Source organism: Anabrus simplex, chromosome 1 (genome assembly GCF_040414725.1).
Source record: "Anabrus simplex isolate iqAnaSimp1 chromosome 1, ASM4041472v1, whole genome shotgun sequence".
In the NCBI taxonomy this organism is placed as follows: Eukaryota; Metazoa; Arthropoda; class Insecta; order Orthoptera; family Tettigoniidae; genus Anabrus; species Anabrus simplex.
The window spans coordinates 924,593,718-924,616,406 of NC_090265.1; the positions used below are offsets into that span (position 1 = coordinate 924,593,718).

Here is a 22,689-nt window from a genome sequence, read left to right on the forward strand (position 1 = left end):
ATTGCTGAGCCCTTTCGTGCGCAGTTTTTGTCGTGCGCCCCATAACCTAAACGATCGCTCGACTTTCTATTCTTCAATAGTTTCAGTTTTGAACAGCAGGAAAACAATGCTGCGTCTATCTCGTTATTTCCGTGACACTCGATTTACATTTAGATAATAATCGATATAGATATTATTCCCTTTGCTATTCCCATTGTAAATATCGATTACAGTCAGCAAGAAGCAATAGATTGGCTACTTTTCATCACCGATCGGAACGGTCGAAATATTTTTGCATCATACTTTGAGTATTTCTGACTACTTTGCCGAAATATGTTGTTTTTGCCAGTAAAATAGCATTTTATTTTTACAGAATTTGCACCAAAATTGCATATTCATACTAATTTTGCATTTTGGGTCACAATTCGCATTTTGCTGCACTTCTATTTATGCGTAAAAATGATTTTATTCCACATTAGAATTACGGTAGGCTTGGATTCAGTACAAGATTTAAAAATTCGCATTTATGGCAAATGCAATATTTTTAGCCTAGCCTTAACCCTTTTATGAAGATTAAAGCTATCATGTATAGAATATATTTATTTATCACCTACAGGATGTCCCAATTACGGATGATGTGATAGAAAATTAAATAATATATACAAATATACATATATAGAAAAACATACAGATATACACCTTCACATATTTTCTACAGACTATTCACATAATAATTCACATAATTTACAAAAATGTCGAGTGACCCTTCCAGCTGATTTATAGTCCCAAGGGCTTGCATGAACCAAGAATTTTCATGTGCAATCGTCCTACATTTGGGCAGGTGGAATGTGCATTTCTGGCATGTTTGCCTGCTTGGAACATGAAGTGGAATCAACCCCAGTATAGCTGGACAGTCCACTTTAGTCTTCAAGCATTTAGTCGCTAACATTGCGTTCTCACATTTTCGGTGCGTTGCCAGCATATTCATTGCAAGAATTTTCATAAATTCTTCATACCTGCTTGAAGAGAGTGCCATGCCCAGAAATCCAAAACGAATCCACTTTGCGAACCTTATCTGTTCTCTCTCGAGATGGTATATGTAGCCTTTATGATACGGGAGCCACACCTCACAACCATACTTTGGAGAGGGTCTTACCAAGGAACAAAACAGTGTTTTGGCACATGTAATATTACAGAAATCTTTACAATTCCTTTTGACAAACCACTGTAGTCTGAAAGATTTCTTTATAATATTATCTATGTGTTTCTCAAAGGATAAGCCATTCCTGTTACTAAGAATTAAAGGTCATTAAGCTCTTCCACACAATTTAAAACTTCTCCACTGATTTTATATCTGTAAAATACAGGTGTTAATTTTCAAGTAAATGACATGACACTACACTTAACTTTATTTACTCTTGAAGGACCACTTATCACACCACTCGCATTTTGTTTCAAATTTTCTTGTAGATAATCGCCATCACTGTCTTCATCTATGTCTTTGTATAGTTTCAAGTCGTCAGTGTACAAGAGACATTCACTGCTCTGAACGACTGTACTAATATCATTCAGATACAAAACTAACAGAAGAGGCCCTAACAGTGATCCCTGTGGGACACCAGATAAAAGGTTGGTAGGGGTCAGAGATCAAACCCTCAGACTTGACAAAACATATTCGTTCTTTAACAAGGCCTCATGTTGTAAAGAGTTGAAGGCTTTGGAGAAATCGGTGTATATCACATTAACTTGTTTACCTTTGTCTAATGCATCAGATATTGAAGATAAATAAACTGCCAGATTGGTAACAGTTGACCTGCCTTTAACGAATCCATGCTGTGATGGGTCTATGTACTGACTAAAAGAGTCATACAGGGGATTATATACGACTTTCTCCACCACCTTCGGTAAAAGTGAAAGCAGCATTACTGGTCTATAATTATCGAATAATATCTTATCACCTTTCTTGAAGATAGGGATTACGTAACACTTTTTCTACTCGGCTGGAAAACACCCACATTTAAATGATTTATTTATAATTTCACATAGTGGAATTGCCAGTTGGGAAGCACATTCACGGAGGACGATGCCAGGTTATCTCGTCTGGTCCACACGATTTGCTGATATCTACCGACGACAGGATCCCTGTCACTTCTGTCACAGAAGTATGAAGAGACACTGGACCTATTGAAAATGGGGGAGAAAAACTTGCATTGCAGGGCTCGGAAGGAGGATGGTACTTCGCAAATGCGTACGTGTTTGGAATGTTATCTTTTTTGTGGATTTCCATTCCGTTTATTAGCATAGTGGGAGGTAGATGGGAAGATTTTCATTAATGAAATTCCAAAAGCGCTTAGGGCGGATGATGACATCATCTACTGAACTAACGTACAGTAGTCCCTGTACTTGGCACGCTGCGGTTATTTTAGATTCACCTCGTAATATGGAAAATTGCACACAGTCGCACTCTTGGCCTGATCTTTTGTATTTCCTTCTTGCCCTTTCATTTTCCTTCAGTTTCTGGATTAGTTCTGAGTCATACCAAGATGGATATTTTCTGACGTTGATTTTTCGAAATGGTACACTGTCTTTTAAGACTGCATATAGTAAGTCATAAAAAGTGCTTATAGCTTCAAGAGTGGGATTCTTTAATCATATCCCAGGGGTACAGGTATAAAAGGTCCCTCATTAAAAAAAAAATCAGCTTCCTTCCATGCAAATATGAGTTTTGTGGTTTGAAGCGAAATGTCCTTGGCATAGGCAGGAAGATTTCCATGGCTTGGTGATCAGAGCGAATTACATTTTCAGCTTTGACACACTCTCCACTCCCAAGTAATTCATTTGAGATTAAAATTAAGTCTAGAAAATTATCATTTCTAGTACGGAAATCACAAATCCGAGTGAGATAGAATTCATTAATAATTTCTACAAATAAGAATACCTCCTCGCTTCTCTGTTTGATAATGTGTTGGACTTTTGACAACTCATCAGTTTTCCAAGCAAATTGGCTCAAGCTAAAATCACAACACACTATCATGTTTATTTCTCTAGAACTTCTATTTCCTCAAAGTTCGATTTCAACCAGTCTTCCTTCGCCTTTTTAATTTTCCTCGTCACTTCCTGATCAGTTGTTTTGTAACTTGTTTGGCCAATATTCGCAAGCTCTCACTTGTTCTCAATCATATGAAGAATTTCTTCAATCATCCATCCTTCTTCTTGATGGTGCCCAATGTGAGATGTTTTTGTGCAACATTTTATTTCGTAGCTTCCTTGCAACTACTCTGAAGTAACTGATTGCTAAGATCTTTTATTTTGATTACATCATCTTTCAGTAAATGGGTCTCTATTATTTTGTTGATGACATTCGATTTTATCTATCTTTTTAACTTTGTTTCAACCGTAGCAACGATTGTTGCAGAACCTTTTATTAACACATAGACGACTGGCCCCGGAGATCTCCGTAGTACTGCGGCCAGCGGTTGACGACGGGTGTTGGAGATCTACGTTTTGACGCACGGGTATCGTTTGCAGCTTGATGCGCTATCTGTTGGCTATAATTTAAACTATTTTCAATCATATTATGGGGTAGAGGGATCGTAGATTTTAGTGTCTGTGTAATTTTTTATTGTACGATCGTTGTAGCAATGGAAACTTTGTATATACACGGGTATTCTTATGCCAACGTCCCCTATATGACGACAAACTATTTCAACATTTATATTCAGATTCATTAACTGATGTGCCACATGGATGATGAGCACTGAGAATTCTCGTAGTTTCTAGCTGACAGTAGGTGACGGGCTACATAAGAATTCTCTCTCTTATGCACCTTGTATTTTTTTGATTATTGATGAAATTACAGGCAAGATTATAAGTTCCAAATGGTGTAGTCTTTCTTTCTTTAAACCTTCCTGCATTTAACAAAATAATGCCGGGTATGTAGAGCTACTGTATTCCCTGGAGCACCCATGCTGATGTCAACATGGCATGGCGTATTCAGTTGCCGACGACTACCGATAATTGTGATTAATTATGTACAGACCTGTTATAATAGGTACCACTACTTGGCGAGCATCACAAAACACTTATCAAATGGTCACCTCAGTAATTTCTCTCACCCAGTTCATAAGGACCAACTAGATTTTCGTATCTTTCATGGCCAACCATTGCACTAAAGTCGCCCATAATTATTACCATGGTACCTCTACCAATCTCTGTCAATAGTTTATGTAGATCTTCAGGGAAAAAAAGGAAAAGTGGCTTTAATTTAGGTTTTATTTACAAGAAATTAATCCTACATAATGATGTACTCCAAAACTGAATAAAGTACCGTATTTACGCGAATAATCCCTGCCACCGAAAAATCCCTGAAGGGAGGCTGATTTTGAAAAAGAAATGCCTCAAATAAAACTTGCACCCCAATTTAATGCTTCAATTTTTTTAAAAAATATGCGGGTATTATTCGCGTAAATATGGTAATACATTTGGTTTAAGAAATGCATAATAATCATTACATGCTGTTGGGAAGGCAACCCTCTCGATCAGAACTGTCAAGCTGTTTGCTCACCTTTCCCTGATATTTGTAATCAGCTAGTTTTGCCTTGTGTTGTAATGAGCATGCTGAGTGGCATTAGATGTATAGGAACGTGTTGTGTGAGATGCTTGGTGATTTCTGTTTGTTTTTTGAAGTCTTGTTTTGTTTTACCGCTAGTTACAAGTAAAACTTTCTCCGACATACTTTCTTCCTGCTGCACGGTTTCCACTGTTCTCTACGTCATCAATAACCATAAGCTTTAGTTTAGCTGTAAACAAGTGATTATGAGAACTTGTAGTCATACTTAATACGTGGTTCACACTTCATTTCTAACATGCTACTGAAGCTGCCACACATACCAAGGCTGGACAATGCTAAAGTATAATGGGATCCAATGTTTGTGGCAAAGCAGTACCAACCTTATGTCAATTAATGTACACACCCAAGCTATTCTTTGCTAAATTCCAGAAAAAATATACATGGAGTATTTGCGTATATATAGCATTGCACCGATCCACGGGGAATTATTTTTTTCTGCACCATATTGGGCGATCAGTCAAATGCTCCGGCTATTTCCCCTATTATGTCTGTCATGTCTTCGGATCGAATGAACAGATCAATGCAATAAATATATGATGCTAAAATGTCGGCAGCTAACCAAATTTGCATACGTCGTGTAAAATTTAACTTATTATGTCAAAATCATTTCAACCGACATAGTAATTCCATCTCTTCGACTCATTGCAATCGTCAAAATATTCTCTAAGCTGCTACGCGACATTTCTCAGGGATTTTTATTATGCATCACCAACAAAAAGAATATATATTTTACGTAAGGTTCAACTGGGAACCCATTTCTTCATACTTAAGATTCACCCACCAAAATTATTCGTCCGGCAATGTCAATTCTCAATTATTATCTAAAAATCAGTATTGCAATAGCACGTTAATCATGCAAGTTCAACCTAAACTTATCTGCTAAATCAAAAATAATTTATCCTCAATAATATTTTTTAAAATTTAAATTTTTATTATTCATGATCATGAATTAATAGAAGAAAAGAGAAAAAAAAAATATATATAACTTTCTATAACAAATATTCATCATGCTTTCCTTGAAATATTATATCGCCTCTGTAAAATAATTCGATCATTCCTTCAGAATAAATATCTTAATCGCCTCATGAAAAACAAAGAAAAGTTTGCCTACATTCATAAATTGTAGCTGTTAAATGAATTAAAGAAGTTAATCAAATCAGATGATTGAATAAATGAAAGTAGTTACATGGATTGAATAAATTAGATAAATCAAACAAAATAAACTTAATTTCAATTCTGAATGCACTTATTTTCAGTTCCTTGTAAAAAAAATATTTATACCATCTTCATGTATCTTGTAAAAAAAAAAAAAAATGTATATTTATAACATCTGCAATGTCAGCCAAGTTCCAAAGCAATAGCTCTATTCAGCTATATTAATTATCTTCCATCAAAAAAAAAAAAAAATTAATATATATATCAATCATTTTATCATGTCATTAATATGTAAATCTAACCATCTAGTATTCTAATATCTCCGGTAGGTACTATATAATAGCAATGATATACTATCAATCGATGTCATTGACGTGCCTTAAATTCGCATCCGGGTCCGAATAATATTTCATAACATCCCAAGGAATACAGCTGGTGACGTATTTCATTTGCCTATGGCAGAGAATAAAATTTAAGAAGACATTTCTCCCTTTAAAATATGGCTTCATCCATAAATATCAAATAATATTCATTATCCCGTTTGAAATTTTCTAAGAAGACATCAAGTTTTATCCTTACTTATACTTCATTTATAGATTGTATTTTGAAGACAGTTCCGGTTAGCCTACCACTACATCATGTTACGTAACGTCGTATTTTTACCTATATCTAACCCAAAAATATCAAATAATATTAATGGTTAGTAACAAGTTATAATTACTACCAACAACTTTCAAATATGGATACACCCTTCCATATATCATTTGGGAATATCATAATATCGCGCCATACTCAAATTCACATGTATCTCAACGAATATTCATATCTATATTCTCCACAACATATTTCTCATAACCTTATCTACCAATCACTTTCCCCGCGGCATAACATTTCAACATATCACACTGAAACTACGACGTTGCATAACTGGGTTAGTTTTCAGTCATATCACCAAATACTTACGTTACTATGAAAAAATAAATACATATTTGAATAACGTAAGCTCATATTTACTCACATGTAATTGTGGTGAATCGGCAACCAAGTCTTAATAACACGTAAACTATTATCTTCTTTCTGTTTTACGGTTAAAGTTTACCGTATTAAATACGTCGTTTCATTTTAACACGGGAAGAAAATCACCTTAAATCTCAGCATATATGATTGTAAACATTCCTACGTATTGGCATTGATTATACATTATTGAAGAATACCTACGTCCACACGTATCAATGAACCAGATTAAACTCTTTGCGAAGATTTTGCCGATTGGAATTTTCTCTCGAAGACACGAATAACAACTTTTGCACTACAAATTCACAGCTTAATTTATATATTACTTCTAACATTTCTAACTACTACTGCCAATAAAAGAAATATCGGAACTTAGCTGTCATTTGCCGATGTTACTAGACCGGGCTAGGTTTCCATCTGATCATCCACGGCCTGCGGGCTGGCACTGGACATCTACTGCGTCATGATTATGCACTGGAATACAGGTTTGGGATAGCAGGCTCGGGATAGCAGCATCGGCAGGGCGGCTTCCGTCAGGTTGTCAGATCCATCTCTAGTTTAGCTCCTCATGATCACGGCGATGATTACATGCGACAGAATATTGAACATTGTCATTAGGATCAGGGACATAGTCTTCTGCAATATATTATTCAGGATCTAATTCGTAACTTTTTCTACAAGTAATCCAAATCAGAACTTCAACGATAGAATCTAGTGTCAAGAGTTTAAGAATACAATCTAGTCAGCTCTCAATTTCACTGTCGTTAATATCTTCAGTGTATAGATATTATCTCGTTTAATGCAATACACGAAGTTTGAATTGGAGTTACGGCTACCGACGAAGTGTTTAAACTACTTCTCTCTTGATTTTAATTATTTAATCTGTTCGGTAAAACGCTAGATTTTGGTGTGATCCTTTAAGATTCGCTTGAAGTACTAATTCTTTAGCTTAATTTTCTCCCTTCTAAATACGACGGTTTCTTCTGCGTAGAAAATCTCGCCCCGTTGCAGTGAAATTTTTTTTATTGTCAAACTGTTTTTTTTTTTTAACAATCCCAAATGGATTCTATTCTTTCTTTATATCACGGCCGCATGGATTCTGCCGGTCCACACATCTAACTCCCGAAACCATGGCCTGTCTGCATCGCCAAATCAGCATTTTTCTCCAACATGTTACGGCTTCTTTGACTTTCTGCACCCGTATTTTATTATTTTGATAACCACGGCCCCTTTGATTCTCTGAGTCCGTATATTTAAAAAAAAAATGTATAGCCCAACCAAGTGAATCTTCTCGCGTGCATGGCAAATTCTAACGCCGTATGACCCCGTTTATCTCGTTATCAGGACGATGAAAACGGTACAGCACCAACATGTATAACCACCAGATACACACTGACGGTGTCCCGGCCATCTCATTTTACAGTTTCCCATAATTTCTACAACCATCTTTTGAGTTTCTTGCTTTAAACTGTGAAGTACACTGTCTGAACATTCTAGGTACCTATTTTCACCAACAGTGTAAATTTCTTCTGTTCCAATGCTTCTACGTTCAACATTCTCCCCACCCCAGAAATCCAATTGGGTGAATTACTCTGGAACTGAATTTTATATTGGACATTGAAGCCATGTAAACTACACTATGGGTACCTCAAGGGTCTTTAATGCAATGGTTTCCTGCCTTCTGAATTCTAATGCCACTAACCATATGTTTGGTTCTTCTGCCTTTTGTGGCAATTTTTTTTTACCCCAAGTGCCCTATCATCTACAATTTGCTCGTCCACCCTCCAAAGAAGCTGTTAGCACTTTATAGATGTGAGTTCTCTTATCCAGGAATATATTCCATCCCTGCATCTGTTAAACTATGATCTTATTATAGTATACAGAGGCTATGTTATGAATATATAGGTATTTAAAAAAAAAATGAAAGAGAATAATATAAAAATATATATAAAAAACCAACAACATAGAAATAGACTATTAGAGAAATGTATACATACCTCATTTAGAGGTATCAGGCCAGTACCCAGAGAGACTATAACAGTGGGAGGACAAACTTCCTTTTTACGACCCACTTGTTCTAAGGCAAGATTATACTCATGAATTTCTGTTAAAACATCCAGTGTAGGATTGTTTGCTATTAAGCCTCCATCCAGAAAGCGACCATATGCCCTAAAATGAAGCAGAATATTTTGAATGTAGATAATTTGCTAAAAAAGTACATCATTATCCTAGTTCTTTTTAAAAAATACAGCACACAAAATATATTTTTACAGCTACAAGTACAAAAGTTGATTACTATTGTTTATAATTTGAATGTTATATCTGAAAATCTTAACTTGTGAAAGAGGTAGGTAGATAGTTGTTTCCCAACATTGCTTCCGTCTCACTATCTTAAATCCAACCATGGAAATGGCTTTCTGCATGCAAACTTGCAACATCACCTGGTAGAAAATACGGGTATACCAACAACTCTCAGATAAAGGCCTAAAGAGAACTTTTCAAAGCATCAGATCTCCAACACAAGACTGATATATTGAGAGATGCTTATGATTGTGGTTTTAAGGGTAAAATTCAGAGACTCAGCAACTAGTGACTATGCTGGTATATAACCTTCCTAAAGACAGTTCCCAGTCTTGGGAGAGATGGACTGTAAGGAGGAATGCAGACTATAAACAGTATGTGAAATGAGGCTGATGAGATCTCTTGCAGGCTACACATGCTGGATTGGCACAGGAATTGATCAAAAGTGCAAATACCAAGTATAAAAACAGTATTTCAGTTCACAGTTATGTATCTCAATACTGGGTAGATCAGTATACAGTACTTAATAAGAGTTAAAATGGAATTAACTCTGATGAAGTGGTATGGAGAAAATACTGTTGATTTTCCATATTTACCTGCGTAATTCTCACCATCACATAATTTACGCACTCCAACTTTTTTCTTCAAAGTGGGGAAATTCTTCGCCCCTCCCCCACTCGCCATATTTGATGTACCCATTTTCTCGAGCATTTACTGTGCACTTCTGTATCGGAAAATGCACGCGGTAAGTAGCAGCCTTTCTACTTTGAAATCTGGTAATTCCAGACAGCAACGCTTAACTATTTCAGTGTGTGCGTGTGTCAGAGCTGACCTGACACAGTAATGCTCTGTGCCATCAGTTAAGAAGTTATATTCTGTGCCACTGATTCACATGTATTCTATGATCTTGTAACTGCCTGTTATTAAATCCACAATGAGCAGAGTATGCAAGTAATAATGAATCATATAAACTTTGGTAATCAATTATGCCAAGATTCATGGGAATAGGGCAGCAGGCGTAAGTTTTCAGTGTTATAGTGCGTGTGTGGCACAAGTAGAAACAGTAAAAAACACTTCAAGCAAGCAACTAACCAGTGATAAAGTGCCTCGTGGCCTGGAAACTAGCAAGTTTCCGCGTTCAGAAGAGGGACTTCTGAAATACATGATATGTTGCGTGCAATGGATATGCCGTTTCTCATGAAATACTATACTTTACGGGATGTGAAATAGCTCCAGCACACAAGATTAGTGCCTTGGATTTTAAGGTAAGCTGAGACTGGATAGTAAAGTTTCTCTGTGACGAAGAACATCACTGTGTCAAGAATGTCGAACGATTTCAACCAAAAGATTATCGTCTTATGTTGTTTTGCGATAGCTAAGTGTAAAGAGAACAATCATCTCCTTTCCTAAATTGGAAATGCAGATTAGAATTCAGTCGCCTTCAATATGCCACAAAATAGAAACAATCTATATGAGAGGTAAAATGTTTCTTAGAGAAATATGAGATGCACAGTAATGTTTGCAGTAACAGCTGATGGCAGAAAACTTGAGTTGTATGTGGTTTTAAAATGAAAAACCATGCCAAAAGTAAAATTTCCACAGGGATCCACTTTTGTGTACATGACTAGATATGAACAGTTTGGGAAAATTGGCCTGGATCCCTCCTTCGATGCCCAGTTCCTCTCTTGTTGGACAATACCAAGAAGTTACTAGAAACTATGAAAACCAATTTGGTGGCAATTCCTGGTGGACTGACCTCCATACTTCAACCCTTGGACGTTTAAGTAAATAAGCTTTCCAAGGTCGATGTATGAAAGTTCTATCAGGGCAGAATGGCGGAAAGTGTGCAAAACTTACTCCAGCCAGCAAGATATGGAAATAATCGGAAGAACTTCTTTGCCAGTGGATTTTGTGCACCTGGGACATAATTTCTTCGGAGATAACTGAAAACAGTTTCAAGGAAATGGGAATCTTGAACACATTAGACAGGAGTGAAGATGATTTGCTCCAGAAAGTTGCAAGTGATGACAGCAGCAACAGTTCTTCCTGCAGTAGCGATGATGAATAACATAATAATATAAAGGTATGGATTTTCTTTTTTTTTGTTGCCAGTATGCCATTATAAATGCACTGACTGGTATCTTGGCTAATCTATATATTTAAAACACTAGGCTGAATTTTGTTACCGTGAGTTTGAGAGAACGGCTCAACCAATTGACATCGTAAAGCATTCTGATGAAAGCTCTTGGCCTGAAGATTTGTAGCGTGTCTTTAAAAGCATAAAATTTCTTGTGGTATATTTTTAAATTATTAAAGAAACAGCATTATGATCGGCTAAAGCACTCGACAGTACTTTAAGACCATGTGCGCAACGGAAATTCTAAAGGGCACACATGTATGCGCCGTCCATTATGATGTCTTCCCACTGTAGTCTACATAACCGAGCAGTCAGTCATGTTATGTTGAGAGTAATTCACGTTGACTGCACAAACATTTATCATTATCACTATTTTCCAGGTCCAGTTTCCCAGGTGTGAGGTGAACAAGCACTCGCCATTTCTTTCTACCAGAGTAGTTTCTGCTCCTCTACATCTTCCCATTTCAAATTTTCGCCTTCCTACTTGTCTTTTCCATCTCACTTTTTTTTTTTTTTTTGCTATTTGCTTTACGTCACACTGACACAGATAGGTCTTATGGCGACGACACGACAGGAAAGGGCTAGGAGTGGGAAGGAAGCGGCCATGGCCTTAATTAAGGTACAGCCCCAGCATTTGCCTGGTGTGAAAATGGGAAACCACGGAAAACCATTTTCAGGGCTGCCGACAGTGGGGTTCGAACCTACTATCTCCCGAATACTGGATACTGGCCGCACTTAAGTGACTGCAGCTATTGAGCTCAGTCATCTCACTTCTCTGTCACAAACTTTGTCCACCTAATTTCCTGTCATGGAAACCCAATGGATTATACCTATAACAGGTGATGGAATTTGCTTATTTAGAGCAGTTCTGTACTGTTTATATCAAAATGAATATCGTCGTGAGTTACGTTTACACACTGTCGCAAAAACTGTTGCTGACTGGGATAATTATAAGGATTTTATTATTGGCGATCAGTCTTATTGCCTTCCCCTCAAAAACCAACGTGAGTATGAAAGTCTCATATCTCTGGATGGTGAATACGCTAATTTTTAAAAATTATAATAATGATTATTAATATTACTATAAACACACAATTCATCACATCACTAACCACCACAGGAGCAAGCAAAAGTTAATACAATAAAACCTCGTTAAGATGTTTTTTGCAGGGGACGAGGAAAAAGTGTGTGTTAAGTGAGAAAACATACTACTGAATATATGAATAAAAACTAAAATAGATATAGAAACACTAGATAAGATTTTTTTATGAGATGAGAGCTTTTTACGTTGTTTATCCGTAGGTAAAGAGAAAACTATATCCACCATTTCTAAAGATGAAAGTAAAAAAGGATGTGTAAAACGAGAGAACAAACATGAAAACCTTCCCCGCTGGCGCTTATAAAATAACAACGGTGCACTGAAAGGTGTGAAAAACATCACACAACAAATTTGAAAACATTTGTACAGGGGCCCATAAAAATATCAAAGTATCATTGCAGATCACATTTTTTGTTTAAAGGGGCCTAACATCGAGGTCATCGGCCCCTAATGGTACGAAATGTAATAACAAAAAATTCAAATACATCCACTGACCAAAATAAAAATAAAAATGTCATGAAGAATGAATGGATGGACATGAACCCTACAAAAAACAAAAACAAACAAAAACAGTGGATCAGACACAAAAAAAATCGTGAATAATAGTATTACTGACCAACATTCCTGAGGCTAGTGGCTTGCTCCCCAAAGGTGCCACTTATCCTGTGAAGTTCAGGAATTCAAGGCCTTTTCTCGTTATCAAGCTACTGTGGTGTTCTTATCCGAGTTGGAAATCAAGTTTCCTTCACAAGCAATAACAAACAACATTTTCAGGGCTAGGAAAATGTGATCGTATCAAGCGCACTAACGAGGTTTCACTGTACATCCCCCCACATAGGGTTAGAAAATCTCAAAATATTTTAATAAGAGTTATGTATATATTAAAATACAGTAGAAGTCCGCTATAGCGAGTACGGCATATAATAAGAACTCAGTTATAACGGTAGAAGTCCGCTATAGCGAGTACGGCATATAATAACTCAGTTATAACGGCAGCTTTTTTCCATCCCTTGAAAATCCCTATACTAAACTGTGTATTATCCTTCGGTAACAGCGAGAACCCTATCACTGATGCATCCATTATTACGAGCGATAAGCATGCGTCATTTTTTCCATTATCAATATTTATGCACTCCAGCGATTATACTGGATGTGATCAAGCATCGATGCTGATAATGATGATGCTTGTTGTTTAAAGGGGCCTAACATCGAGGTCATCGGCCCCTAATGGTACGAAATGTAATAACAAAAAATTCAAATTCATCCACTGACCAAAATAAAAATAAAAAATGTCATGAAGAATGAATGGATGGACATGAACCCTACAAAAAACAAAAACAAACAAAAACAGTGGATCAGACACAAAAAAAATCGTGAATAATAGTATTACTGACCAACGGACCATTTATAAAGCACAATGATGCTTGATGTCCGAAGGGGTGCTAAATTCACGTCTAAGGTCCCACAGAATGGTACATGTCGCGAGTAAAGTAGAACCATGGTATTTGTCATTTTGGGGTACTGATCAAAAGTAGTGAAGACTCACGGTGGTCCACACAAGATGGTACTACTCACAAGTATTGCAATTCGTACAGGGAACGCAGACCTATGGTGTTTCTCACACAATGGCGCCACTCATAGCCAACGCAAACGGGTAAGGTTCCTCACCTAGGTGTACTAGTTACGGGCGCCGGTATTCCCGTGGTGTTCCTCATATAGTGGGTACCAATCACAGGCAACGCTCACCCACGGTGCCGCTCATCTAGCGGTACAACTCACAGGCTACGCCCAGACCCGCGGTGTTGCTCACATGGGTACGACACACGGGTACTGGAAACCACCAGGCCAGGCTTTTTACTGCAACTAATCACAAACCTATTTCGTACCAATTTAGTGATACTACTCGCAAGTACATGCAACCCATGGTGTTCCCCGCATGATGGTACAAATCAAGAGTAGGCCCCTTGTAGTCGCCTCTTACAACAGGCAGTTCATACCGCGGGTGTATTCTACATGTGCGTCCCCCACCCGCAGGGGGTGTGGTGTGATCAATCATCTTCGGTATACATTTTTCGCTATGTGCACTGGTGAGCTCTCTCATCGACATGTGAACTCTAAGGCAATATCGGAGTCCATTAGTAATAACACTCATCGACTGGTCTTATATAAGCAAAATTTGAAATGAAAGAGAACATGTTTTCGTATCAAATGCGTAAATAACAAGGCCGATAGCAGTAGTTAACTCATTAGAAATAAATGCTGAAGTAAATGATCGCTTAATTTTAAAACTATGAACTGAAATTAAGCAAGAATGTGATATACCTCAAGATACGGTGCAGAGTGGATGACTGATTTCGGAGGTTAGTTTATTAAAAAGAGCCTCGTTAGGCATTTCTGCAGGGGACAAGTAAAGATATTGCAAGAAAACTCAAATGCGATTTTATTTGACATAAATAAATATCACATGAGGACACGTTCACTTCCTTGTATAAACTACTTTGTCACTGTAAGTCACAACACACAACAGCAAGTGACACTACAACACTTAATAGCGGAGTACCCTGAAGTCGATTCTGACAAGTATAGATATCAACAACACTGACTCGCTCACTATAACACACACTCTCTTGAACTGACTTGCTCACTGACCGACAGCTTGATATATATACTGTTTCATCAACCGTCTAGAATTATCGATTTCTGGAAAGGTTCTTACAACACTTTAAATGGAACACACTCGAAACAGCTGGTTGAATGGAGTACTCCAGTAATGGATCTAGCTCAAACTTTCGATTACTGTTTACCAATATGCATGGAAATCTCTCCAAAATTCCTAATGCCTCTACATGTATCTGGATAATAAACCTTACAGTAAGTTTCCAGAACCCTTCATATGTACCAAATTATAGCAGAATACACCTAATATACGAACATTATACAGTTTTCTACAGCTTTTGACTATCTAGATTTTGAGGTTAAACTTATACACAATACATATTTCAGGTTAGAGTAAGTCGGGGAGAGATGGCGCACATTTTGTAATGATCGTGCAGCAAGTCTTCGCCTACATTTCGATTAGCTTATTTTTATGCTAGACGTCATTCCTTATGTCTCTCCTCACTGCCTTTTGAAGGACATGGTCTTAATGTAAGTAGATTGCAAAAAGAGATAGTTTATTTGAAAGTGTGTCACCTGCGCCATCTCTCCCGTAGTATCCGGGTGAGATGGCGTTATGTACTTGATACGCTAAGGAGGGAAGAAATTAAGAAGTGAACTATGATTACAGGTTTAATACATTTATTTACTTCATTTACATTCACTTGTCTGCTATTCCTTGGCCACTGATAAATCAATTATTTAAACTTCAAGAATTATCCCTCAGTCCTTTTAGGATATGTTTTTGCTTACTCTCTCTTCTCTGCAATCATCACGTAAGTTCTTATACACTGAACACAATTCATGCAGCCACTTGTTGCAGATGGTGCACTTAATCCAATCATCCTTCGTTTTTTAAAATGATAGTTCTCCCAGCACTCCACACACTAGTTGCAATCATCAGATATTGCATTATTTTGCCCATCTGGAATCATTTTGGCTGCTTCATTGGAATGAGGTTTTTCTCCTTTCCTATTCTTTCCCGTTGTGGTAGTGGTTGCAATTTTTCTTTGCACTTTGTTCTTTTCGTTCGCTGAGATTTCTCTTTTGTTAGAGATATTACGCTTTAAAGCTGCATTAAAGGCATGTACCACAAACTTCGATTAGGCTGTGGCTGCTTTCTCTTCTCCATAATTAGTATAATTTGACACAGAATTAAACAAAATACATATAGGAGCTGATCGGAGAATGGAACACATTTTACACCTGAATGGAAATTCAAAGAATGCCGCGCCAACTCTCCCGGAAATGTAGCGTGCCATCTCATCCGACATTTGGGGAGAGATGGCGCACCCCTGCCGCGGGAACTGTGTTGGCCCAACATGGCGTATATCACACCAGCATAGTCGTTGACTAACCTAGTCACCCGCCTGTGCAAATGCAAAGTTAATTTAGCTTGAACAACCCAGTCAGTGGGCTTTTATATCATGCCGTAGCAAAACTTTGAAGGCAGAGAAGACATACTTGCCAGAAATATCCAGGATTTCAGGCGAAATCACTCGCACCATGTGACATCCAACAGATAGCTTTTGTTCTCACGTACACACTGTACACACAAGAAGCAGTGGTCGAGCGATCTAGCGGGCGATTGCCGCACTGGCCTACCCTGCGCCATCTCACCCGGTATCACTATATACAAATTTATAATGCACGATTACAGGGAGAGTATCAGGCTGGGTTTCGCAAGTCAAGGTCATGCGCCAAACAAATCCTGAACCTCAAAACCATCATCACTTACAAGAACCTAAGCACTTCACCCTACACGGCAACATTTGTTGACTTTCAGAAGGCCTACGATTCAGTAGATAGGGAGTCACTCTTCCAGGCACTTGCTGAACTTGGACGAGATAAGAAAACCTTGAATCTAGTGAAAGCAACTCTTACCAACACTACAGCCAGAATCAAATTCAGAGCAGAACTGTCCCAGAGCTTTGAGATCAAAACAGGTGTTAGACAAGGGGATGGCCTATCTCCAATCCTCTTTAACTGCCTACTCAAAAAAGTCATTCGTGAGTGGATGAAAATGCTAAAGGATGACAAGTCATTATTTACGTACATAACAGTTATTCGAGATTCAGATTTGGCTGATGATGCTCTGCAAGTGAGCGCAACATGTCCCATATATAACTTTTTAACTAATGAAGATATTTTAAATGTGACAACATTATAATGTATTGAACAGGTGGATTCATAATAAAACTTTGTTACTGTATACTTTTTAGTTGGCCGAGGAATCTTTCTCTCTGGTAAATTCGTGATTGATTTCTGTCCGTCCTCAGGATTTTTTGATAGTCAGCAGCTTGATTGGCTACGCCAGGAACATGACAAATTTCAAAGTAAAAATCGGCAAGGATCAAGGCCCATCGCATCAGTTTGGACTTAGTTCCAGAAACTCTGTTCAACCACTGAAGTGAAGAGTTGTCTGTAAAGAGTCTGAACTTCCTTCCTTCCTTCCTTCCTTCCTTCCTTCCTTCGAGATATCCTCTGAACTTTCCAACAGCCCATACAACTGCTAATGCCTCCTCCTCGGCTGTACAATAGTTTCTCTTGGGAGCAGAATGTTTCCTACGGGCATACTCAATTATATCCTTGCCTCCTCCTCCTCTCTCGTGGACCAGTACAGCCCCATGACCAATGTCACTCGCATCCGTCTGCAAGCAGACCTCCCGGCTTCTATCCAGATAAGCTAGGCTTGGAGCGTCACAAATATATCTTTTTATTTCCTGGAAGGCTCTTTCTTCCATTTGGGTCCATTTAAATGGTATGTTTTTATTGAGGAGGTCGGTTAGTGGAGCAGCTTTCGTTTCAAAGTGTGGTACAAAGCTAATATACCACCCACAGAGGCCTAAAAATTGATGTACCTGGCGTTTCGTACGAGGCCTTTCCTGTTCCTCAATAGCCCTGTTCTTCTCAGTTTGTCTCTCCAACCCCTTGTCCGTCAATACATGACCTAAATACTCAACTGTGATGCGAACTGACACTTCTTGACTTGGCAGGTAAGTCCGTGAATCCACAACCTCTCTAAGACTCTAGTTAGGCGTTCCAAATGGTCCGAAAACGTCCTGCTGTACACGAGGATGTCGTCCAGATAGACCTGGCAAAATACGCCTGTGTATCCGGATAAGACTTCGTCCATCAGGCGCATAAAGGCAGCTGGAGCATTTTTAAGACCAAAGGGCATGACTCTGAATTGATAGAGTCCCCTTGGGGTGGAAAAAGCAGTCATTGGTCGAGACTCTTCTTCGACTTCCACTTGCCAGTAGCCAGAGTTCAAAATGAGGGTACTGAAAACTTTTGCCCCACTCACCTGCTTTATTGGATGTCGGACATCCGGCATGGGATAGGCATCTGATATAGTCTTGTTATTTACCTGACGTAAGTCCACATGAAGTCGGTAATCACCATTTTTCTTCTTAGGTAGTACTATTGGAGGAGCCCATCCTGATACTGAAGGTTCAATCAATCCTTGGTTCTCCATTTCCTTGACTTTTTCTATTACAAATTTTCATTTATCTGGGTTAAGTGGGTATGGCTGTTGTTTAACTGGGGCATTATCCTTACAAATTATTTTATGTTTTACCGTTGTGGTAAATCCGATTCTATCAATAATGACCTCAGAGAACTTGTTCAGCAACTTCTCAAAGTCTTCCTTCTCCTCCAACCTCAACAGCCTTGTTTTCAATTCGGCCAATACATTGGTTTCTAAAGTTTCCGACTCAAAGGCTTTATTTTCTACCCATGCCAACCTAATTCTGTTTTTATTACCAAAGAATATTTCATTGGCTGTATAATCTATCACTACCCCATATTCAGTTAAGAAGTCATGTTCTAATATTATGTCAGGTATCAAATCCTTGACAGCCTTTTCTTTTGCTAGGGGCTTTATGTCGCACCGACACAGATAGGTCTTATGGCGACGATGGGACAGGAAAGGCCTAGGAGTTGGAAGGAAGCGGCCGTGGCCTTAATTAAGGTACAGCCCCAGCATTTGCCTGGTGTGAAAATGGGAAACCACGGAAAACCATTTTCAGGGCTGCCGATAGTGGGATTCGAACCTACTATCTCCCGGATGCAAGCTCACAGCCGCGCGCCTCTACACGCACGGCCAACTCGCCCGGTTGACAACCTTTACCGGTATATCTAAGACTTCAGTAGAGCACTTGGCTTGAAGAAACGTACAACCCTCAATCTTGTAATGTATGTCATGGGTTGCCCCCTAAGCAGGACGAACAGGTTTTAACCCTTTCCCGCCCGCATTTTCACTCCGCTTATCCCCAGGTTTCAACCTATTATTTAGCAAAAACTGAAACAGACCGTACTGTTTCAGAAAAAATTAAATACAGTAAAAACTATTGGTCACAATGAATTCAAATTTTCAATAACATTAGAAAATATACCATCACATCCATTTCTCTGTTTATTGAGTCATAATGTGTCCCCCCCCCTCCTCGTGATACTCGACACAGAGACAGTCTGCATTTGTCACATTCCCGTGTTGTCTGAATCCCTCAAAACCAATAATCACGTGATTTTGAAAGTGGAATGATGCCCATATATGTAAGATTTTATTTCATCTGGGCAAGGGTCTTCCCATTCTGTTTTTATCTTACCGGAATGCGACTGTTTGAAGCCTGCATTGTTATATGCGCAATAGGCTATGTCACTGAATAGTTTTTCTCCTCCTAACAGACGTAAAAACAATCTCTTTCCCCTAATACTCTTTCCGAATTATGCGCAGGTTCAACATCATCCATTTAATCATTCGGAGTAACGAAACGTAATATTTGTGTTACCTGAATTGCCGTGGCATCGCCATCAGGTCCGATTTATCGATATTCGTTTTCATTCATATCACTGTTATCACTAAAATTATCTTCATTGATACATTATTCACTCATTAAAAATTCACCTGCACCCCTACTCAAGGATTCTGTGTCACTTTTTTCGCCCATATTCAGCTCAGTTTCAATATACGCGATATTCAATCCCGCCATGTTTACGGACGAAACAGCTGACCCGCGCTCGCGGAAGTTCAAGACCAGTTATCTCTCTTCCTTTATTCCCCAAGACTTGTAGATTGCACTGCGTGTTCATAAATGCCTTATAAACACTTCTCTGATGAGAAAAAATAAAAAAAACTATCGCACAGATCGCAGACGAATGCAGATAATGCAGCCAGGCGCTTTCGGGCGCTAAGGACCGGAAGGCTAAATGAACAGTCGGGCGCTTTCGGGCGCTAAGGGCCGGAAAGGGTTAATAATTTTGCCACATTCATTTTCACAAACAAGTGTGAAACTTGAGTGTCAAGGATTGCAATGGAAGGCTTGTCATTAATCGTCAAGTTAATAGCTGGGTGGGGTGGATTAGGTTTATCGTCACTATAGATTTGACCAATATGTTTACCTTCTAGCCAGGTGTAATGTATCTGGGGCTTCTTCCTTCTTCCAGAACCATCCTTGCTCCGACTCGAACGGTCCCAAGCTAGTTTTCCGGGCAGTGTTCTATTAAAGAGCTGGAGTTTTTGAATTACGAAAGCTCCTGCTCTCATTCTACTGGGTTGTGCTTCAGTTAGGAACTTTCTTTGTACCGAAGTTTGGACAACCTCAGAGTCAAATCTCTGGACAAATTCTTTCTTGAATTCCTCCCAGTCAAGGCTTGAGCTCCTGCTGATGCTTTTAGTTGCTGGCTGATATTTGCGTAGATATATTTGTCCTACCCAATAGAGACTCTGATGTCTGTAGAAATGTTTTAGGATACTTCTCGAGTCTCCCATGAAATTATGGTAGCTGTCTTTTATTACTCTGGGATCAACCGTTATTCCACACCTCTGCCAGGTTGACTATCTACATTTTGAGGTTAAACTTGAACACCATACGTATTTGAGGTCATACAAATTTATAATACATATTTATAGGGAAACCATGTATTAGTTATATTTAACATTTAATAAAAGATAATTTACCATTTAATAAAACATAATTCAAATATATTAAACATAATAATTGAAGGTTTTGCAACAGTTAGGATGTCACACCGACGACAAAACTATCTAACACGAATATATAAACACTTGATATGCTTTTTCCGACGTGCAAGCATTTTACGTTGTGTAGGTATGGGTACATAGAAAGATACAGGTTATCTACCGTTTCTGAAAATGCGAAGAGAGTATTAAAAGGCATGAAAAAAGAAAAAAAGAGAAAATATGAAAACCTTTCCCACTGGGGCATTTTAAATAAACCAGTGTATTAAAAGGTGTGTAAAATACCTGATAAATATAAAAACATTTGCAGTGGGGTGCTGTAAAAATATCAGCGCATTATAGCAGATCACACTCTTCAAACATGAATTATTTGGTGATTAAACTTGACCATGTGCGAGAGAAATGACTTTGAACATCATCTTGAATGCGATAACACTTAGATCGAATTGAGTTGAAACTAGACTGTGAGAGTTTCAACATACGTGCCACCGCTGAAAGATGCAGATCCCTGTCCACTTACTGGATTTGTCGCCATTAATAAACGATTTCACAACTTTTGCTGTATCTATAATGGGGCTACCACAAGACAAATATGCACCACGCTAGTCAACTTCACATGATTATGTTTCTAATCCTTACGTAGTCTATCATGCGACAAATATTTGCTGCCCTTCACTGCATTACCCAACACAGAATACATTTCTAACTTCTGAATAGAATGCAAAATATAAGCACAGACAGACTTACTGGGTTATTCAGCAATATCAATGAAAACCGCAGAGCAAAACTGAAATTTTCTGAACTAATGGCTTGCTTTCCGAAGCTAAAATTTACTCTCTAAAGTTCGGGAATTCAAGGCCATTTCCTGTTTTTGCATAACTTTCCTCGACCTGGCTCCTGTGGCGAGTGCTCTAATCTGTGCTGGAAATCACGTTATATTAACAAGGGATGATAAATAACAATTTCAGGGCTGGGAGGAATGATGATGATAATGATGATGATTGTTGTTTAGGGAGGCCTAATATCTAGGTCATCGGCCCTGGGAAGAATGTGATCGTACTGAGAGGTAATAATGAAATTTTGTGATGCGATAAATGAGGTATTTTTAAATAGATTTAAAACAACATGAATTAGGACTTTGAATTTACGATATGAAAAGTGAGAAATTGTCTTAATGAGGAACGTGCAATATGAGGTTACACTATATTTTCTCGCATCTGGTTGAATTTCGGAAAGGCTATTCCTGAGTAATTTATAGCGAAAAGGTTATCATTACTCTACTCCTGCTTGAAATATGTTTTCATGACACATATGAGGTAAGTTAATCTGTCTGAATAAGACACCTGAAAAGTTTGCCACAGAAGCCACTGGAGTGATACTACTCCAATTCTTCAGAATGAAACTGGAACATCCGCGTCCATGTCTCGGAATTAGAAAAATAACTTACGAGTAGGACGCAGTATGAAAATCAGCGAAAATGCCAGTTTTGAACAAACGGATTGCCGTTACATACCAACTGTAATGTGTGTGGGGTTTTACCCCCACTTTTACAAAAAGTCGGATATAACAACAATCTGCTATAGTGAGTAAAATTTTCGCAGTTGTGATTTCTCGCTATAACGGACTTCTACTATGGTTTACTAAAAACATTTTGACCAGTCCATCCGGCTGTTATACTAGTCCGGAATTCCTTCCGGAATTTCCTGCCAGTGAATCATCAGGCATTGATAGGTCTC

General features: G+C 38.3%; 1 protein-coding gene across 1 annotated transcript in view; it reads right to left on the bottom strand.

Annotated features, from left to right (window-relative positions):
- The window catches only part of iPLA2-VIA (calcium-independent phospholipase A2 VIA), a 142,903-nt gene that overhangs the window by 32,447 nt on the left and 87,767 nt on the right, over positions 1-22,689 (bottom strand). The window contains exon 10 of the mRNA XM_067136657.2: positions 8,776-8,947. Within this exon, the coding sequence (XP_066992758.1) occupies positions 8,776-8,947 (172 nt within the window). The remainder of the gene's footprint in view (positions 1-8,775; positions 8,948-22,689) is intronic.